At 36.3% G+C, this 23,080-nt stretch overlaps 1 protein-coding gene across 4 annotated transcripts in view; it reads right to left on the bottom strand.

Moving 5' to 3' along the window:
* Poc5 (POC5 centriolar protein) overlaps positions 1–18,281 on the bottom strand; it is a 40,083-nt gene extending 21,802 nt beyond the window's left edge. The window contains exons 1-5 of one of the 4 annotated variants that reach the window (XM_027927932.2): positions 18,108–18,281; positions 14,218–14,313; positions 8,671–8,818; positions 5,786–5,869; positions 1,032–1,237 (exon numbers count right to left, since the gene is read on the bottom strand). In XM_027927932.2, the coding sequence (XP_027783733.1) occupies positions 1,032–1,237; positions 5,786–5,869; positions 8,671–8,818; positions 14,218–14,301 (522 nt within the window). In that variant the 5' untranslated portion in view covers positions 14,302–14,313; positions 18,108–18,281. Of the gene's footprint in view, positions 1–1,031; positions 1,238–5,785; positions 5,873–8,670; positions 8,819–14,217; positions 14,314–17,651; positions 17,669–18,107 lie in introns of those variants that run through there. The other 3 variants (XM_027927933.2, XM_027927931.2, XM_071612522.1) reach the window with 3 other exon arrangements.
* Between the last annotated feature and the right edge of the window lie 4,799 nt (positions 18,282–23,080).

Raw genomic sequence — 23,080 nt, forward strand, 5'->3', positions numbered from 1 at the left:
ATGTTGCTAAAAAATAAATTTAGGACTATCGGCTAGGCTGAGTCTAATGACAGGGAAGTTATTTAGATAGAGGTGGTAGTGGAAACTATGGGAGTTGAAGCTTTAGTTTTATGTAAAAGGAAATATTTCTATTAGCCATCTTTAAGATTTGTCTTATTTATTTTTTTGTTTATTATTTACTTATTTTTTGTGGTATTAGGGATTGAACCTAGATGGGCTCTATCACTGAGCTGTATCCCCAGCCTATTTTATTTTATTTGAGGCAGGGTCTTGTTAAATTGCCCAGGCTGGCCTTGAACTTGTGATCATGTTGCTCTAGACTCCTAGGTGACTGAAATTATAGGTGTGTGCCATTGTGCTTAGTTTGTTGTTGTTTTTGAGATAGGGTCTGACTATGCTGCCCAGGCTGGTCATGAATTTTTGGGCTCAAGTGATCCTCCTGCCTCAGCTTCCCTGATAGCTGGGAATGACAGATGCTGGCCTCCGTCAGTCAGAACTAGGATATGACAAAAGCTCAACAGGTGTCAGTCACACCAAAGCTAAGCCTTTCAAAACATCTGAGAAAGTCTATGGAACATAAGAACAGTACTACAACTTTTTAAAACTGCCAAAGTTATGATTTCTAACCTAGTAGCATCAGCTGGGAGCTTAATAGAAATATATAATCTTGGGACTCTGCCCAAGACCACTGATATGAAGCTACAGTTTAGCAGGATCCCCAGGTGGTTCAAATGTACATTAAAAACCAAGAAGCATAAATCTAAGATACTGTACTCATCTTCTCAGGAAACCAGAGAATTTTATTTTTTAAGATAAACTTTTAAAAGACAATAAATAATCAAGAGTAAAACTACAGGGGCTAGGGCTATGGCACAGCTGTAGAGCGCTTGCCTAGCACAAGGCCCTGGGTTCGATCCTCAGCCCCACATAAAAATAAATAAATAAAAATAGAGGTATTATATCTAACTACAAAAAAAAAAAAAAGAGTAAAACTACTGTACTATATATTGTAATTGAACAACTACCGATACCTTAAGATTTGAACTCCAAAGATCAAGCGTATTTTCCATCCTCTGAAGGTTTTCATCAAAAACAAGACTATCACCCACAAATATTTCATGGGCATCTGTAAGAGCAGAATTAGACCTTGATGAGGAAGAGTCACCTAAAAGATGTGAACCGAAAAAATCCATGACTGGGTGAGAAGGCTTCCTTGGTGATGACACTGGTGATGATCCTAGAATAAATGAAAAATTGTAGTAGTTGAGCCAAATTAAAAACTTTGCCAATCTTTTAGGAAGTAATACTGAAAGGCTATAAGATGTCTGCTATCAATAAAAGAGAATAAAATCATGGCATTTGCAGGCAAATGGATGGAATTGGAGAATATAATGCTAAGTGAAGTAAGCCAATCCCCAAAATCCAAATGCCAAATGTTTTCTCTGAAATAAGGAGGCTGATTCATAGTGGGGTTGGGAGGGGGAGTGGAGCATGGGAGGATTAGATAAACTCTAGATAGGGCAGAGGGGTTGGAAGGGTAAGGAGGGGGCATGCAGGTAGGAAAGATTGTGGAATGAGATGGACATCATTACCCTAAGTATATATATGTATGAAGAGAATGAATGGTGTGAATATACTTTATATACAACCAGAGATATAAAAAATTGTGCTCTAAATGTATAATATGATTTATAATGTATTCTGCTGTCATATATAACAAATTAGAATAAAAAAAGTTGTTTGCTATCTATGGAGGCTGAGAGAAATTATCTTTCAGGTATATACCTTAATCTGGCTATTTTAAATTTCAGTATTATCATTGATTTAGGATTAACCTGCATGAGATGCCTCCTACACTCCCCTCAGCCCAGCAAATGACCCCTATCCCAAATAAGGATGCTTTATATATCCTAATCCAGCCTGAATTGCAAGTATTATCATCCATATCATCACATTAACATGAACTAAGTACTAAGTTCCTATAATAAAAATGTTGAAAGGTCAACTCTTATAACACATGCTACCTTAAGTATAACTATCTTTATTTTAATGAGAAAACTAAAGCTCAGAAAGAATTAAATAATTGACCAATGTCAGAATGGTTCTATATAGGTCATTAATACTTTATTATTAACATAATTTATAGCATAGCATAATCATCACCATTGCATTAATTCTACTGCATCCTAATCTTGCCCCAAAGACAGTTTAGTAATAAATGATTTTTTAAGTCATACTGGTACATTAAAAAAAAAAAGCTTCACATAATGGTCATACTCTTCTTTTTGCACAAAAATTTGGCATAAAATCTGCAATGATTATGCACTGAAATATGATAACACTAGCATAGGTCTTAATATGGATAAGATTCAACAATATAAATAGAGAGGGGCTAATAATTTAATTTAATTTACCAGATACTCTGTTGTAAGGCACTCTTTTAGCTTTTAACTTGCTGGGTGAGAAATACATACATCTATCTATACACATATACTTATATAAATAACTCCCATCACTTGTCCTTATACAGGGAGGTGGGGAAGAGCCTGAGCCAGAAAAAGAACTCTTGCTATCTCTAAAAAGCACAAAACAAAATGAAATTAAACCTTTATTTCTCACCATTCACAAAACTCAACTCAAAGTGGATCAAGGACCTAGGAATTAAACCAGAGACTTTGTGCCTAATGGAAGAAAAAGTAGGCCCAAATCTCTATCATGTTGGATTAGGCCCCAACTTCTTTAATAAGACTCCTATAGCACAAGAATTAAAACCAAGAATCAATAAATGGGATGGATTCAAACTAAAAATCTTCTTTTTCAGCAAAAGAAACAATCAGTGAGGTGAATAGAGAACCTATAGAATGGGAGCAAATTTTTACCACAAGCACATCAGATAGAGCACTACATCTAGAATATATAAAGCACTCAAAAACCTTAATACCAAAAAAAAAAAAAAAATCAATAAATGGGCCAAGGAACTGAACAGACACTTCTCAGAAGAAGATATACAATCAATCAACAAATGTATGAAAAAATGTTCAACATCTCTAGCAATTAGAGAAATGCAAATCAAAACTACTCTAAGATTTCACTTCACTCCAGTCAGAATGGCAGCTATCAAGAATACAAACAACAATAAGTGTTGGCAAGGATGTGAGGAAAAAGGCACACTCATACATTGCTGGTGGGACTGTAAATTGGTGCAAACAATATGGAAAGCAGTAGGAGACTCATTGGAAAACTTGGAATGGAATCACCATTTGACCCAGCTATCCCACTCCTTGGTTTATACCCAAAGGACTTAAAAAACAGCATACTATAGGGACACATCCATATCAATGTTTATAGCAGCATGATTCATAATAGCTAAATTGTGGAATCAACCCAGATGCCCTTCAGTAGATGAATGGATAGGGAAACTCTGGTATACATACACAATGGAATGTTACTCAGCATTAAAAGAGAATAAAATCATGGCATTTACAGGTAAATGGATTGAGTTGGAGAATATCATGCTAAATGAAGTAAGTCAATCCCAAAAAACCAAAGGCCAAATATTTTCTCTGATATGTGGATGCTGATCCATAGTGGGGATGGGCCAGGGGAGCATGGGAGGAATGGAGGAACTTTAGATAGGGCAAAGGGGAGGAAGGGGAAGGAGGGGGCATGGGGGTAGGAAAGATGGTGGAATGAGTTAGATATCAATACCCTAAGTACATGTATAAAGACATGAATGGTGTGACTCTACTTCGTATACAATCAGTGACTTGAAAAATTGTGCTCTATATGTGTAATATGAAATGAACTACATTCTGTCATTGTGTATAAAAAATTAGAGTAAATAAAAAATTTTAAAAAAGAATATAAATGCAAGTAGACTATATGGGTCAAAATACACAAATTTAATGCAGACATTTCTTCTATGGTAAGAACACGGCTGACTGACACTGGCCAATGTATGAACATATAATAACAAATTCCATCATTATGTGCAAGTATAATGTATCAATAAAAAATGTGGAACAAAAAAAAGCACAAAATAGAAAGTTTAATTTTTTGTCACACATTTATGTTTGGAATTAGAGACTATCACCATTTTTCATGTAGCTCACATTTGTTGTGAGTTCTAATAACCAGGATTGAAGGACTTTGCTCTCTTCCTTACTGAATGAATAGAAGACAAACCTCCTAGGGCTGGGGTTGTGGCTCAGTAGTAGAGCGCTTGCCTAGTACGTGTGAAGCACTGGGTTTGATTCTCAGCACTACATAAAAATAAAGAAATAAAATTAAAGATATTGTGTCCATCTACAACAACAACAAACAGACAAACCTACTCTAGAACTTGCTGAAGTTCTGTAGATTTTTAATTGTTGAAAAAATATACATACCTTCTAAGAAACAGAATCATGTAACTTAAGAACTTGGAAGGCCTGTCCAAGATTATACTGCCAAAGACTTATTACAAGTAAGGAAAATAAAGGGTAGAGACATTTTTAAAATGGTGGCTTAAATGGTTTCCACATAGAGTAACATTGAATCACATAATAAGGAAAGTATTCCATTTTTATTTTAAAAATTATTCTCAATCTGATTCTAATATGCTTTTAAAACCTTAGTTTTCTCTAGCCTCATGTTTCAGAAAAACTGTCATTTTCTCTATTTTATTTTATTAAAAATTTTTTTTAATTGTTGATAGACCTTTATTTTACTTATTTATATGTGTTGCTGAGAATCGAACCCAGTGCCTCATATATGCCAGGCAAGTGTGCTTATTGCTGAGCCCTAGCCCCAGCCCACTCCATTTAATTTTAAATATCAAAAACCTTGCCATTCTGCAATACTTTGTTTTGCCTAGAGACCATTAACATTGCTAATCTCTCCTTTTAAAAAAGAAAAATGCTGATTTTAGGCCCAACACATCACCACCCAACAATGTTGTAATAAAACTTAATACTTTGTTTTCAATATATTTATTTTTACCATTACATTCATATTTTAACAAATGCATATTAATCTTATATTCAAAAATAACTGAAACAAAGTTTCTTTTTAAAATGAAATGAATTTAAGCTAAAAAGTGAACATATATTTAAAAAAACAATAAATTAGAGAACAGATGGTATAAAGATATGACAGAAGCCATTACATTGATACACATATGCCTGAAAGTTGGGAAATAGTGCACTATAGTTTACAAAAGATTTAAATTAGTCAAGCTGTCTAACATCCCATTAAATCTTTAAAACTGGAGCTGGAGTTGTGGCTCAGTGATAGAGCGCTTGTCTGGCATGTGTGAGGCCCTGGGTTTGATCCTCAGCACCACATTTTATATAAGTAAATAAAACAAAAGATCCATTGACAACTAAAAAATATATATAAAAAAATCTTGGGGTTGGGATGTAGCTCAGTGGCAAAGCGTCTGCCTTGCATTCGCGAAGCCCTGGGTTCGACCCCCAGTTCCAAAAAAGACAAAAAAAAAAAAGAACCCCACCAAAAAAAAAAAAAATAAGATTAAAAAAAAAAATCTTTAAAACTACTAATTTTCTAACTTAGCAGTTTTAAAACAGAATACTGAATACTACGATGCATTAACCGGTCTTAATTGTACTATTTTGAAATTTACTACGTTATTGTAAATATTATCATTTAAAATCAATTGGTAACATTAGCACTTAAAAAATCCTGCAAGTAATATGCTGATATTATTTCCCTTATTATATTGATAATGTTTATCAAACCACAAAATCTTGCATATTAATAAAAACAAGCTAAGGAAAGGTCATACCATCTATCTTTGAATGACTGGAAATATTTAAATCAGATCCTTTTCCAACTTCCATTGCAGTTTCTCTTACTGCAGAGCTGCTTCCTGCTAAAAAGAAAGTTTTATTTTTATTAAATGGAACCACTCTTGAATGCTTAATCATATATACCTAATTAAAGAAGGCAGTAGTATGTAAGTAAGATTTTAAAACAAAGAAACTACAATATATGCTGGTGATACAGGAACACTAAAAGAACAAGAAAGAAAAAAATAGAAAAGCCTTATTGTATCATTGATAAACTCAATCAATGAAATATAGATGAAAGAATTCAGTCTATTACAGCATTCAACTCATTCTATTAGAAATGGATTTGTTATCTTCTAATGACACTGGGTATTTTCTGTGCCTGTTTCCATTAGCTGCAATCAAACCAAAGCATTAGCTCTCCCCAAACATGGATTTCCCTGCTTCAGTTTCAGAACTTTTAGTCAATACATAGCAAAGCAAAATAGGGAACCCTCACAAGACTGGCATTAGAGGCTTATATATACTTTCCCAACTTGAACACATCCTACTTACACCAGGTGACTATAATACCAAGAACAGAGAACACCAGGTGACTGCAATACCAAGAACAGAGAACACGTGATGATAAGTTTACAAAGTCCATTCTAACAAAGCCTGCATCTGAATCAGGATATTTATACTTACTATATATTGTATATTTTAATCTTAAATTCTTTTTGGAAAAGACAGAACGTAAACAAATAAGTACTATCTTACATGGAAGAAAAGAGCAATGATCTTAAATGCCAGATGATTACCTTGAAATGTTGGCGAACTAGGGCAAGGAAAGGAGTTGTGTTACTAGTAACACCAGGAGTATTGCTGGCAACATAAGAGGAGACGACCTTTTGGTAATCACCATAAGGGTAGAGGCATATAGAGCTACAGTATCAATTTTCCTATTTAAATGTATAAGAGAGTATGTAGTGTTTTGGGTTTGCTCAGTAGGAACTGCATGTTGAAGTACTTAGTGTAATCAAAATATGATCTAAAAAAAAAAAAAAACCCCAAAAAACCAACATGATCTAGACCACTGATGCAGAATGAAAAAATCCAAGGTTTCTATCTTTTGAAGGTAATAAAATGTAAGCAGAAAATTTTGTCAGAATTAAAAAAAAATTTTTTTAAGGTTCTAGGCCTGTAGTCCTATTTGTCATTCCAACACAGACTGAAGACTGAGGGGCAACGAAAAATTGTTGTGAACAAGCCGGCCACAGTGGCACATGCCTATAATCCCAACAGCTTGGGAGGCTGAGACAGAAAGATTACTAGTTCAAAGCCAGCCTCAGCAATTGCGAGGTGCTAAGCAACTCAGTGAAATCCTGTCCCTAAATAAAATACAAAATAGGGATAGAGATGTGGCTCAGTGGTTGAGTGCCCTTGCGTTCAATCCCCAGTACCAAAAAAAAAAAAAAAAAAAAATTGTGTACAGAGGGTAAGGAGCAGAAACTAGAGCTGTGACTTACTGAAAATCCAGGAGCTGTGTGACTCTTGAGTTGTTATGTCATGTGCCTTCAAGAACAGGGATCCTTATGCCTACATAAGTATAAACCTACAAAATGCTATCTGTCCATTATCAGGACTGTCTGAGGAAGGCATTCTGTGTCCTTTGAAAGAACACTTATTTATAGTTAGCTGTTTGGGATTTGTACTTTACTGAATAAAGAATGGATAGGTCCTCCTTTCTCTACCTTTCATTCAATTAAAAAAAAATTTGTTTTCTTTTAGTTGTCGACGGACCTTTACTTTATTTATTGATATGCAGTGCTAAGAATCAAACCCAGTGCCTCACACATGCTAGGCAAGCGCTCTACCACCGAGTCACAACCCCAGCCCTCCTTTCACTCATTTTTATCAGCTATTAATTCTGTTGTTGACACAGTCTCATTTATGGGTTCATCTTTTACTAATGTTCTCCCACAAACAATCCTCTATGCCCAAATACTGCTGAAACAGTACTGATATGTGTTTTGTAAAGTAACTTGAGAGATTCTAGGACTACCTAGGGACAACCTTTAATATAGGGCTAGGGCATTTAGTTTTTGTTTTTTTGGGTTTGTTTTTTTTTTGGTACTGAGAATTGAACTCAGGGGCACTCAACTACTGAGCCACATCCCCAGCCTTATTTTATATTATATTTAGAGACAGGGTCTCACTGAATTGCTTAGTGCCTCACCATTGCTGAGACTGGCTCTGAACTCTCGATCCTCTTGTCTCAGCCTCCCAAGCCACTGGGATTATAGGCGTGTGCCACCACGCCTGGCTAGGGCATTTAGTTTTAATCCAGCCATAAAACTGTGGAATAAGAACTCAGATGCAACATTAAGAGACATACAATTGCTATAGCATTGCTTTAACTGTATCACTTTTTAAAAAAGGAAGAGTTAAATGAAGTTGGGCTGGGGATATAGCTTAGTTGGTAGAATGCTTGCTTTGCATGCACAAGGACCAAAACTTTTAAAGTAAAGTGGTATACATAAAAACTTAGTCTTGGGCTGTAGTTGTGGCTCAGTGGTAGAGTACTTGCCTAGCACATGTGAGGCACTGGGTTCAATTCTCAGCACCACATTAAATAAACAAACAAACAAATAAAAAAGATATTGTGTCCATCTATAACTAAAAATTAAAAAACAAAAAAACCTTAGTCTTAAAAAAAAAAAAAAGAGTTAAAATAAAAATCCAGCCAGGAATAACATGGTAAAATGTAAAAAGATCCCCTACATCACATTAATGAGAAGAATTGCTGATCTGAAGAGACATTTTCAGAATCATAATACAGTATTATTATTAAACTTGAAAATATCTTAAATTAAGAGATATTTTTAAAAATATACATAACCTTGATTATGAAGAATATTATCAATGGGAGTAGGACTTCTAACTTCTGGCACCACTTCTGCCTTCGGATGAGATGGCTGTGACTGTGAAGTACCGGATTCCATATTTGGAGTCACTATAGCATAACGAAGTAGTTCTTCATATTCTTCCTATGAGAAGCCAAAAATCAATATTGTATTTTAACAGCTATACTGCATAAAACATTCAACCTGACTGGACCTTTTTGTTAAGAAATTTAATTACCATAATAGATTAAAGCTTATCACAATATAGTTTTAGCATTTATTTCAAGCTTGAGTCCTTCAAGTGCTTCTTGTGTGATTTTTAAATTTATGATTAAAAATGTAATCTTAGAAGTTTGAAAAGGTGACAGATTCTGTTAGTGATTCAATACAATTAAAATTTATCTACCATTTCTTTCTTATGCTTTAGATGAATTTAACTGAAGATGAGGCATGCTAATAAAAAACTACCATTTTTACTGCCTTATAATGAGAATCAGAAACTTCTGTGTTGATATTATGTATCTAAAATAAAAGAAGCAAATTGGATACTTAGGCTTATAAAATTACACTGGCCTTTTATCTCCCTCTAATTTTAAATGTACATTTGTCAAGCAGCTAAATTGGTTTCACTGATTTTGAAAAGTAATGTCACAAATTTGAGTTTATAAAATAAATCTATGATTGTAGTTCTGTTTTCATATTGAACTTTAAGTAAAATTGTTTGAAAAAAAGGGTTTATGCTGGTCTATGTTTGAAAACTGTTAGTCTTTGTGGCAATAATATAAAAGAGTGAGTTGGTTTGAGTGTTAAACTATATTACATATTTAACATAAACATTTATATTCAGTAAATATTAGATATAACAAATACAGATTTTTTTTTTTTTTACAGTGTATGGTAAGTTTAACAGCAGAAGAGAAACAGAGACATTCTAAAGAGAACCTTTAGGAAAATCTAATCACCAGAATTCCCTTTACATTGCTATAATCAACTTCTTTTTTTCCTTCCTGTACTGAGGATTAAACCCAGGGGAACTCTACCATTGAGCTACACCCACAACCCTTTTTTATTTTTTATAGAAAGGGTCTTATAAGTTGGCTGGGCTGGCCTTTAACTTGCAATCCTTCTGAGTTAGCTTCCTGAGTTGCTAGGATCACAAATATAGGCCATCACATGTGATTATAATCACCTTTTTGTTAGTGATGTCCCTTTATCACAATAAAAAGACTTTTCTGAGTTTTAAATTGACATTTTCTGATAGAAAATAAAAGTCAGTATTTAGTTTACGGTTAGCACTAAAGCAGAAGGCTCTTAACACGAAAAAAATCATTTAGAATATCAACATACAACTCTGCTGCAGGCCTAACCATGGACCCTCATGGAGGAATGCTTATCTTGCTCATTGTGCAGCAGGGAAGTCCTAACATAGAACACTATGTTTTGGGACAAAGTGCTGTCAGAACACTGGCAAGCACAATTTCCTTGCTCATTTGATAAGTTATTCCCCTGCTGGTGTGGGGTTGGACTATGTAGTAGTTTCTGGCCTCTTGGGTGTTTTGGCTTCCATAAGATGATATGTATGTATTACCCCTGGCCTATCATGACTGTTATATGTAAATTGGCACATATACCTGCTATAGAAGTTATTTTTGCTGGGCAATGAAGCAGACGCTGTTATCTGAAATAGTCTCCGGAGGGATTTCTCCATACCCTCAAGCTCCCCACAGTAGACGTTGGAGGGATAAGCCCCCAGCACAACTCTAATTTTTATGTTGACAAAAGTAATTACCATTCTTTAAGTAGATTTAAATACCCTTAAATTTAAAAAATATACTTCTTGAGCCATATGTTTTCTACTTATTAAAATAAAGTTCCCAAAGAGATTGATAAGTTAGGGTTATACACAGGTATTTGTTGGTTCCTGTGTATATATATGTATATTTATTGTTTATATAATAAAGTAATGTATATTTATTAGTTTATATAATAAAGTAATAATACGAAAATAAAGGACTCAAGTGTATATACTCTCTATGGTGGAAACTGCTAGTGGTCCATTTCCCCTTTATTCCTTTTAAGTTAATAAAGTTCCAGGGTTTGACCTGGGCAAACGGCCACCCAGCTACATTTCCTAGCCTCCCTTGCTGCTAGGTTTGGTGAAAAGACTGGTCTCTTGGGATTTGAATGGAAATGATGTGTACAGATGTAGGTGAATTCCTTAAAAAGGAAACTGATTGTTTTCTGTTCCTCTCTTCCCATGGACTAGGGGTGGTAGTAAGCCAGCAAACATAATCACAATACAAACACAATCAATACCCTAGAGGGCATGGCAGAGCAACAAGAGAAAGAGGAACAAACTTTAAGATATTCAAGACATTTCTTATTTAGTTGTTAAAGCAGCCAAAAAACAAAAACAAAACAAACCCTAATTTATACTTCTCAAACAGGCCTTTAATTTTGGCTAAGAATATACACAAGTATAGCTGTTATAGACTGAATGTGTCCCTTCAAAATTCACATGCTGAAGCTCTAAAACTAAGTGGGCTGTATTTGGAGATGAGGACTCTAAGGAAGAAATTAAGGTTAAATAAGTCACAGGCTAGGACCCTGATCTGATAGGGTTAGTGTCCTTATGAGAAGAAACATTAAAGAGCTCGTGTTCTCTCCCTCATGTTCACTTACTGCACCAAAGAAAGTTCATGTGAGGACAGAGTGAGAAGATAGCCAGAAGAGAGATCTCACCAGAAACTGACCTGGCTGGACCTTGAGCTGGCACTTTTATCTCCAGAACTCTGGAGAAATAAATTTCTGTTGTTTAAGTCCCCAGATCTATCTACCTACCTACCTTTTTTTTTTTTTTGCAGGCAAGGGATTAAACCCAGGGCCTCACATATGCCAAGCAAGTGGTGTCTACCACTAAGCCATATCCCCAGCCCTCTATTAAATTGTTTCTAATATTTTTTTTAGTTGTAGGTGAACACAATACCTTCATTTTATTTATTTACTGTTATGTGGAGCTGAGGATAGAACCCAGCACCTCGCATGTGCTTTACCGCTGAGCCATAACCTCAGCTCCCTCTACTGTATTTTTAATGGAGGTCCAAGCTGACTAATAAGAATGCTCTTAGGGGATGAGGCTGCTCAGTGGCAGAGTGTTTGTCTAGCTTGTGTGAACACTGAGTTTGATTCTATATATATGAAGAAAAGAAAACAAATAGAATAATGGCATGCTGTCCAGCTGCAACTACAAAAAAAAATTTAGGGTCTCTTCCCTCTGGTGGCAATTAGCCAAATCAGCTCTGCTCAGTTAACTGAATATTATTTCACAGACAGTAGGCAGGGAGGGGAAAGTAGAAGTCAGTGGCTTTCATTTGTGGCTTTTAGCCTGACCTCTATCCTAGAACAGAGAAGTTAAAAAAAAAAAAGAAAGAAAGAAAAGAAAGGAAAAGAAAAAGAAATCCAAACATAATATTTGAAAGTTCTCACAATAATCACTAAGACTCAAAGGGGAGGTAAATAGGTATATAACAATAATATTCAATGATCATATGAATTCTAACTTATTTTGAAGAAAGATTTGAAAAATAAATTATTTAAAGAACTATTTTTGAGTTTCATATATGTAGATGTGCAACAAGTGGGGTATTTTCAGTTAAGGATTAGAATAAATAACATTGTTTTTCTAAATTGTCAAAGATAATCTGTCTTAAGGTAAATAACAATCCTAGAGTAAGAACTAGAGCTTTTAATTTTGGAGGATCCCCAAACCCCAGTGGTTGCACTGATATGACCTTGAAATACAGTTCAAACCATACTTTAACCATCTGAGTTAGGGAAACTTGCTCACAGATCAGAGTTGTGCTTATGAGAAATTATCAGCATATAATAAGCACCACAGATATTGCCTCAGCATTTACCATCTTCTGGTTTATGAAGCCATCACATAATATAGACAGTAACCAAAAACCCCTTAAGAGGAATAGTAGTTTATGAGGAATTTTTGTATTAAATATTTGATTTTACATATTTACTATGTATGTAAAAGTATGTATTTATTTTGTGATATTTTAAAGGTTTTTTTATATTTATATTTTAAAGTTTTTCTAGAACTAGAATCCAAAATAACAACACTGAATTCATAGGAAATATGTTCAGGCTTTCAAGTTTATTCCAACAACCAGTAGGATCAAAAGCTGAGGGTTACTAATAAACATACTCTCAGTTGGACTGACATTATAAGCAGGTAACCAACTATACAAAATAATTTCTGGTAGGTCTAGGAGGCTCTTCCCTTTATCTTTCTCAAATTCCATTCTAGAGATTTATTTACAGATTGAATGACCAACTATAATCTGGGGATAAAACCACCAGGGCCTTGCTGTGCTAGGTAAAAGTGCTCTATCACTGAGTGACATTCCCAACCCCAATATTTATTCTTTAATTTAAAACTTTGACTCTAGACAAAAATGACAATTTAAGACTTTATAGGATATTTGTATTTTACTATAAATGAATTACTAAGTTCTTAACTGAAGGAAGTTTGGATGAAGTAAAGATGAAAGGTGCAAAAATGCATTGTCACCTCAAAAGACAGCACTACACGGGAAAGATACCACCAAAAGGGAAGGCCAAGATGACATATTTATGTCACAATTATAGACCAATTCATCCTAGTAAATGTTCAGATATTTTTCAGTACCTCCCAATTTCTATATCTATAATTTCATATACTAAAAAACCCATTTGTTCAATAAAATATTTTTCTGAAATTTATCTCATATTATACACAATCAATGAACTTACATACAAACACAATGTGCAGTTTTTCCACTTTTAAGTGATGTTAACTATAAAACCAGGTCGGTATTCTCTCATTTAAAATATAACAGAAATCTGAGTCTGTGTTTTTGATGATGAAACAGAAATAAAAGAAATAAAAAGTATTTCATGTAAACACTACCCCTTCTGTAGTCAACTTATCTGTCAATGTCCAGGGCCTGTGCAAAAGACTGTGCTGAATGTTGTGGCAACAAGGAATAGAACCTGAACAAGTAGAACACAAGGGAATCTCAGGCTCCAGAACTTTGGATGGCTTACATACTGTCTCAACTTGCATTAAAAGTAAAAGTTTCAAAACAGGTAGTAGGGCCGGGGTTGTGGCCCAGTGGTAGAGTGCTTGTCTATCATGTGTGAGGCACTGGGTTCAATCCCCAGCACAACATAAAAACAAATAAATAAATTAAATAAAGGTATTTAAAAAAAAAACACAAGTAGTGTATGAAAAAATATCAGGAAACATTTTTTTTCTTTTCTGTTAGTTGAATTCTTTGTACAAAAAAATGTTTGAAGAGTTCATGACTATTTTTCTGAAAAGTTAAAACAATGTGAAGTAACTCCCAAAAATCTTAAAGTAATTCCCAAAGTTTATATTTTTGTCATCTGAAACACTCGATTGTAAATGAAATGAATGAAGAATTTATGCCTGGTTTTCCCATAAATTATCACTTGTTTAAAATTAAAAAAGTCATAACATGTCTTCCTACCTGAAGATCTGCAGAGACAGAACTGCCTGGATCGGAGTCATTTTGTATAACTGGAACTGAGCATTTGTCCTCATTTGATGACATTCTGCAAAAATACTATAAAATGGTAGAAACTAATTTTAGTATTTTCCCTTGACATTTAAATGAAAATGGTTTTAAATATATATTCTTACCTGCAAATAATCTCCATGTTATGTGTTAAAGAAAGTATTCATTTAATATATTGAGAACTTTTACACAAAAATCACTGGGCAAGGAAAGAATAATGTTTATATGTAGTAAAATACACGAAAAGTCAAAGAAAAGTGTTTTAGAGAAATTCCCATTGGGGTCTGTTGAGAATAATAGATTGTGATCACTGTTCTTTAGCAGTGTGTGACAACCTGAATCCTGTGTGCTTTCCTGTGAGATACTGAACCAACAGAAAATGAACAATTTGCATAAATTCTCTTCTGGGGAAACCTACTTTTTGGGAATATTATATTAAGAAAAGCAAGCTTATACAGAACTGATTCAAATACACATACAGAAAAATTATTGAAATTCCTAACCAAAACAAATAAATGAATATACCTTAAAAGACAAATAATGATTATTTAAACTATGTGAACACCAGTTAATGTTAAGACATTGGTGAGGAACTGTAAAATGAAGTCCCTATATTGTAAACCATCTGTGACGTGGTGTGCATATATGCGTATATATACACACACACACATACATACACACATGTAGCATGTCTATATATACACACAAAAACATATATACATAGACATACACATATATATTCATTTTTACATTTATATAATATAAATGACAGATGAAAAACTTGCTGTTAGACCCTAAAATAACAGAGGTACACAGTACGGAGATAGAAAGAAGGGTAGGATTACATGAGTGTGAAGAATTGGGAAAGAAGCCAAGGAAAGTTTTTATAAAAAAGATGGCCCAGGCATTGAGAACTGAAAGACGAGTAGGTCTCATCCTGAGAGATGGATCAAAGATAAAAAGTATATTCTGGGCACCAAAGCAGCATAAGCAATGACAAAGAGGCATGGTACAAATGCTAAGGACAGCAAGAAGTTTGGCAAGGTTGAAGTGAAGAGTACAAAGAGGGCTTGGCTAAGGATGAAATGAAAAGGTAAGGAGCAGTCAGATCATGGAAGAAAACGATTTGTCATATTAAAAAGATGGATTTTTATTCTAGAGAAGTTATTAAACAGGCCCCACTGGGGATATCTCTGAAGCATTTTTCTTTGACCTTTCATGTATTTGACTGTACTATAAACTCACTTATGTTGGGATTGAATATTTTTCCTTGCCTAGCATATCTGATATTAAACTCATTGTTCCTCCTCCCAACCTGCTCGTCTTCTTATATTTCTTACCTTAGTAGTAGCACTATAATTCCATTTAGGTACCCAAGCCAGAACCTGGAAGCCATCAATAATTCCTCTCTTTCAGGTTGCCTCTGAAATACTGGGATAAAACTGCAAGTGCATAGTACAGTCAGCCCTCTCTTCATCTGGGGGTTCCACATATGTGAATCAAACTAACCATGGGCCCAAAATATATTTTTTAAAAATTGCAATATACTAAATGTTAAGTACAGACTTTTTTTTTTTTTTTTTTTTGGTACCAGGGATTAAATCCAGGGGTGATCAACCAGAGCCACGTCCTCAACCCTTTTTTATTTTGAGACAGGGTCTTGCTAAGTTGTTTAGGGTCTCACTAAGTTACTGAGGCTGGCTTTGAATTTGCTATTATCCTGCCTCAGCCTCCCAAGTCACTGGGATTACAAATGTGTGCCACTGCACCCTGTGTACAAATTTTTTTTCTTGTCATCATTCCCTAAAAAATATAACATGGCAACTATTTACCTAGCACTTACATTGTATTAGGCACTATAAGTAGTCTGGAGATAATTTAAAGTATACAGGAGGATATGCATAAGTTATATGCAAATACAATGGTACATTTTACCATTTATAAAAGAGAATAGGGCATCTACAGATTTAGTTGTCTCTATGTATGGGGGTGGTTCTTGGAATCAATCTATCATACTAATATTGAGGGACAATTGTATATGGCTATACTGGCTATGAAGTACATGACTCCAAGGACTGCCATTTATGATGACTAAAATGTGAATACAAGGCAATAAGAACGTAAAGTGAAGCAATGTGGGAGTCCTCTACTGGAAGTATAGGTTGGCGATCCAGTCTGAGGAATCATTAGCATAACGGGATCTGCCAAAAAAATGGGAATGGGTGAGATGACCTATTACAAGTAGTGCAAGAAAATTCTTATCCTGAGGATCAAACATTTGAATTGCATCTTCAGCATAAATGCACTTGTGTATTTCTCTAGAAAAAGGACCTTTAGCTTCCAGTATGTATGTGTTCAGAGGGATCATAACCCTAAAGTTAAGGAGCACTATTGTGAATGAGAAGAGGGTTAAAGCCATAGCTGCTAATATTTAAAGTGGAAGAGTCAGGAAAGAAGACTGAAAAGGAAGTCAGAATAGCAGAACTATGAGAGCAGTGTCACAGACTTCCAGAAGGGATGAGTCAGTCACATGCCAAAGAAAAATGACCACTGCCCTGATTTGGGCAATCAAAAAGTTGCTGGGACATTTGCTTAAATAATTTCGTTGGAAATTTGAACAGGTCTCTATCACAGTGGGCTGAAAAACACATGAGACAAGGACATTGAACTAGAAAGGACAGATTCAGAAAAAAGTGCAATATCAGAATGGAAACATAGGCTACAACTAGATTGCTGAAAGGAATTTCAATTTTATTCAGCATTACTCTGAATGATAAGTAAACTAAAACTCCCCATGACTGTCTTTAGTTAAGCCAATTAGAGAGATCAAATGAGCACATATCTGCAGCAAGGAATGGCTGCTTCACTGACTAACTCTTCCACTGTGGTAAGTTGGTTCATTTATATTTTCATTCACATTTTCCTTTAGGATTTGTTTGCAGATCCTGTAAGTAACAGGAAGGGGGAGTGATGTGATTGATGCCAATCATTTAAAAAACGAATGAGCTGGTAAGTATGGGCAAATCTCAAAAACTGTTTCTTAAATATAGATACTGCAGACAAAAAAAAAAAGATTATACTTTTGGAAATTTGCTGTTTGCCAGCTACCCTGCTTTATGCTAACAAGGTGTGTCAATTAATCTGAACCCCGACAACCAGTAACATTTTCCATACTGTTTCTAGGTTCAGAAACAAAGCAGAAAAATTAAGATTGCTTTCATGGGTGGCAGATATACACTATTCCAATACGTTTTCAGTGTTCCCTAACATAAGGTATCAGGAACCACAAGATAAAAAGTTTTGCATGGTTCTCAATGCCATGGATATAACGTCCTGGCAATTACCCAGCTGACAGGGAAAGAGGAATTCGGGAATTCAAACGCAACCTCAAAGCGGCAGAGGAAGAAACGTGCAAACTGGCAGCAGGTGACGATCCCAGTGCCCTTCACCGATCCTAGCTGCTGCAAGGAGGGGGAGTGCGCTAGCCCCTCTTCAGGGCAGGGACTAGAAGTGGAGGGAAAAAAAAAACAGTCGCAAGTAAGCAAAGGGATATAAGCTTTCTTCCATCATCTTCCAATCCAGCCCTGTTTTAGTCTAAATCTTACGTTAAAACAATAAAGCGTTATATCTGGTTATCCCCCGCCCCTACTGTTTAAATGACCAGAACCTACGACGACAGTAACTAGTACACTTTACCACCCTTCCCTCCAATCCTCTCTTCTCGAAAGCCTCGGAGGGGAAAAAAAATCTCGACCCTGAGCACAAAACGCTCAATCGTTCGCTCTCGGAGAAGATGCCCCCAGAGTCTCCCGGGTGGAGGAACTTTAAATCTCCCACCATACCTCGGCCAGTGATGCAGGGCCCTCGATGCAGGGCCCTCGGGGCGCCACTATCCACCCTCTGGGCGCTCCACCAAATACCGATTCCTCACTCTTGTTTCCTTGCTGCGTCGCCGCTGAAACCACAGCAAGCCCTGCTGCTATCTTAGTACTAACCTGACAGTTTCAAACTGCAAGGAGGAATTAAAGACAGCCCTGTGCATTGGCCCCCAGCGTCAGCAATCTGCCGTTTGATTGGTCCACGGGTAAGGGGCGGGGCTTTGGGCAGCCGCGGGACAAGCCGGAATTAGGCGATTTAAGAGAGCTCCGCCCCTTGGTATGGGCTGGTTCCTAAGGGCGGGGTCCTAGGGAGCCCCGCTTGGGCCTGGGGCTGAGAATTGCGCGTGCTCACTTGTGTTCTGCAGAAACGGTAGCTCGGGATACAGGCTTGGTTTGGTTAGAGGTTGCTGAGGGGGACTGACGTCTGTCAAGACAGAGTTACTATTGGCTTTCAGCCACGCCAGCAGCCTAGGCATGGGTCATCATTATTTAGTCTAAATAAGAATCCTCTGCGTCCATAGCTACTTTACAGGCGGTGGAGCACGCCTGTAATGCCAGCGGCTCGGAGGCAGAAGGATCTTGAGTTCAAAGCCAGCCTCAGCAAAAGCGAGGCGCTGAGCAATTCAGCGAGACCTTCTCATTGAATAATATACAAAATAGGGCTTGTGGCTCAGTGGTTGAGTACCCGACCGGCGGGGTCCCCCCGCCCCCCCCCCCCAAAAAAAAAAGAGTACAAATTACCGATCCCCTTGTTAATTTCTTGAGTCTTGGATAAAGACAGTGAATTTGAATGTTTAACAAATACTACCATTAATTCTGATGCAGAGATGTGGGGGTTATGCTTTAAGAAATATCTGGCCTAGACAGCAACGCAGGCCCTTTTAGTGGAGTACTGACCTTACAATCAGATCTTAATCTGGCTTCACCACGTACTCAATGTCACTTTGGATAATTAATTCTACCCACATAAAAGCGGGTTAGGGAGATTAAACAAGTTAATATATTTAAAACTCCAATCACATAGACAAAAAATGAGTCAACTTGTATTGGCAATAGATATATGTAGTATATAATAATATATAAGGATCCAGGTGGTAAGGGGTCCAGCTCTGGGGAACTCCAGTCTGAAGAACAAATAATAAGATATGGTGAGTTTCCCTTTCTTCTGTTACCTGAAAGATGAGGTTTCTTTTTCTGTGGATAGAAGTGGAATAACCTGGGTCTCACTGTTGGTAGAGTTAGACTTCTACTTATTCAGACCATGAAGTAAGAAGAGCCACCAAAAATTTCTTTGGCATAAATTATGTCTGTTTTCTTTTCTTTTCTATGGTTATTATAAAGGACAAATTGCTACTAATAGATAAAAATTCGTGCCTCATTCTAATATCTGCTTTTTAATTTGATTACATTTGGTGGACCCCATCCGCTGTAATTGTTGCTGGTTCACTACTCATGTGCCATCCTGGTATAGGCTCCAAGTTTCTGTTCCCTATCTCCCTTTTACAGGAAGACTTCCACAAAAAAACATAAGCCATCCCCATTCTTGTATGAAACTATAGAAACATAGAGACCAAACCTCATCTGGATGATATGAATTTAGAACTGATTCTTTCCCCAGGGTTACTAGAAAAGGAGAGAATTTAAATTCAAACAAACCCACAATAATTTAATTGCCAGCTTGAACTCTTTGTAATTATTCATTCAACAAATATTTAACATCCATCACGTGTGAAGCATTTGTAGATGTAGGGATACGGTAGTCAGCAAAGCAGACATAGTCTGCCTTCATGGAATTCAGAGTCTACTTGTAAAAAACAAATATTAGAAAACAAGAATAAGGAATAATTACAAATTGTGTTTGAAGTAAGGAGAAATAAAGAAATACCTGTCTGAGTAGGAAGTATCCAGTCAAAAACTTACTTTATCTAATAAACACATATAGTGCTTACTGTGTTCTGGAAACTATACTGTGGTACTCATTAACTCAGTTCTAAGAATATCTGTGACATAGGTGCTATTTCTATCCTCATTTTTCAGATACAGAAATTGGGCACAAAGAGGTTATGTAGATTGCCTAGGTTCACACAGCTATAAGAGCAGCTTTGGAGTCCATATGCTTATCACTCAGTATGTACTGTTGGGAACAGCATGACCAAAATCTTGAGGTAAGAAAGTATTCATATGTGACTAAAGGAACAAAAGCCAGTTAGATTGGAACTTAGTAGATGAGAAAAAAGTGGCATAGGAGGAGGCTGCACGTGGAGGTAGAGAGACAACTGTGCAGGACGTGTTAAGGGTATGAGATTTTATGAGTCCAATGGGATGTTTTTAGATGTTCAGAAGAGAGATGAAAACAATATGGACTAGAGAAATTGCAATGGAGATAGAAAACTTATGAGCTAATTTTGGAGGTAGTGTTGATGGGACTTGATGGACTATATCTGAGGTGAAGGAGAGAAAAGTGTCAAGGACCCCTAGTTTCAGGTTTCTGGCTTGAGCACCTGGGTGGATGGCATCCTCATATAGTGCTGAGGAGAACACTGGAAGAGGAGCTCGTTCTGAAAGGGGAAAGTCAAAATTCAATTTAAAATATGCCTGACAGAGGAAATGCCTGGAGGTATCCAAGTAGATTGTCTATTAAACCACTGGACATAGAACTCAAAAAAGAGTTCAGGGCCTGAGAATATAAATTTGGAAGCTTTTGCATATAGATACTGTGGAGGATTACAAAAATGAGTCCAAATTTTCTGGTATCTATGTCCTTTGCCTTGTAACTTTGCCTTGTTTTCCCACTAATGATCTGGAGGATCTACTTGATGCAAGCAGAAACTTTTAAAATGCTTATGTGATTGCCTTGGCTTGCTCCTGCCCTCAGTTATAACCATGAATGCATGATGAGGCTAGCCTGCTGAATGAAGAAGATACATGTAGTACAGCTAAGTTGCCTCAGTCATCACAGCTAAGACCATCCAAGATAACCTTATAGCCAACTTGATGTCCACAGTGGTGTTTGTGTCCAATCAAGACCAGCAGGTCCATTCAGCCAACCTTCAGAGTCACAAACTAAATAAGTGTTGTTTGTTTAAAGCCTTTGTGTTAGGGTGGTTTGTTATGCGGACTTATTATAGCAATATAGAATCGATAAAGATATAATATTTAAAGCTAAAGAACTAGGTGAGAAAGTGTGGGGGGACACAGTGGATATACAAGAGCATTCATAACTGAACCTGATGTTCTCTAATGTTTGGAGATTTGGTAGCAATGGAAGAATCAGCAAAAAACACTGAGACGGAGGTGCTGGAGAAGTAACAGGAAAACCAGAAACTTGACTGTTGAGAATTTGCTCTAGTGTGTTTCTTCTTTGGATCCCCACCATTTTTGGTTAAGCCATTGTTGAATTTGGCCTGGTGTTTCTCGATTGCACCCCTTCATTTCCTCTTTCTACATTACATTCTTTGTGCTGCTCATAATTTTTAAAAAAATATCACTGGATTGGATTGTATCATTTGTTTCTCAGAATCCTTCCATGTTATTGCAGGCATTCAAAGCTCTTATAAGTCTAATCCCACCGAATATCAGAAGGGCTAAATTTGAGTCCCCCAATTTACCACTTACTAGGTGCAAAACTGGGAAAATTGTGTAATCTTGATAACTATAAAGCTCCACCTCTTCAATGTTAAGAAAAATAATAGAACATAACATATCTAAATCTAAACCTGAACTGGAACCTAAATCAATCTATTTATCTATATCTAGTTCATAGTAAAATAATCAAAGGTGGGCATATTACCTGTCTACCTAGACTCCATTTTCCACCCTGCCTTTCAGATAAGTGAGGCCATGGATGAATGCAAGTGAAGACAGAAGTGAAGTCTGTCACTGCCCGAACTGGGATATGAGACATAGGGTGTGCTTTCTTCAAGTCTGATTCTCCTTTCTCACTGTTGGGCTGAATGACCACATGGAATAGAATTCCTCTGCTAGTTATGTAATATGAGAAAACAGACAAATCTTGTTTTTTTCCCCTGTATAATTATATTTTGAGTAAATATGCTTCAGTCTTTAATAACACATCTACATCTATATAGATAAGTATATAAAGTCATTGGGAAGTAATATGTGTAAAAGCATTTGAAATTTTTAAAAAAGACTAACCTGTTGCTGGATGCAGTGGCACATGCCTATAATTCCAGCTACTCAGAAGGCTGAGGCAGGAGGATTCCAAATTTGAGGCCAGCCTGAATAACTATTATAGTTTGGATCTGGAGTGTTCCCCTAAAGGCTCATATGTTGAAGTCTTAGTCTCCGATGCCAGAGTGTTCAGAGGTGGGGCTCTTGGGAAGTGATTTGATCATGATGGCTCTGACTTAATCAGTGGATTAATGCATTGATAGGTTCATAGCTTATGGTATTATTAGTAGGTCATAGAAACTTGAGTAGGTCAGGCCTAATTGGAGAAAGCAGGTAAATAGAGATGTTCCCTGGAAGAGTATATTTTGTTCCTGGCCCCTTTCTCTCCTTACACCTCACTTCCTGGCTGCCACAAGGTGAACTTTCCTCCAACATGCCCTTCCACCATGACGTGTTGCCTCATCTCATGCCCAAAGCAATGAAACCAGCCAACCATGGACTGAAACATCTACAACTGTCAGACAAAAGAAATCTTTTCTCCTGTAAGTTGATTTTCTCAGTATTTATCACAGTGATAAAAAGCTGACCAACATAGCAACTTTGTGAGATGCTTTCTCAGCTGAAATACAAATAGCTGGGGGTTTGGGGGTTGCTGCTCAGTGGTAGAGTGCTTGCCTTGCATGTGAAAGGCAGTGGGTTCAATCCTTTATAAAAATAAAATAAAGGCATCGTATGAATTACCACATGGAATAGAACTCCTCTGCTAGTCCATCTACAACTAAAAAAATAAAATAACTAACTAAATA

Source organism: Marmota flaviventris, chromosome 5 (genome assembly GCF_047511675.1).
Source record: "Marmota flaviventris isolate mMarFla1 chromosome 5, mMarFla1.hap1, whole genome shotgun sequence".
NCBI classification, from domain to species: Eukaryota; Metazoa; Chordata; class Mammalia; order Rodentia; family Sciuridae; genus Marmota; species Marmota flaviventris.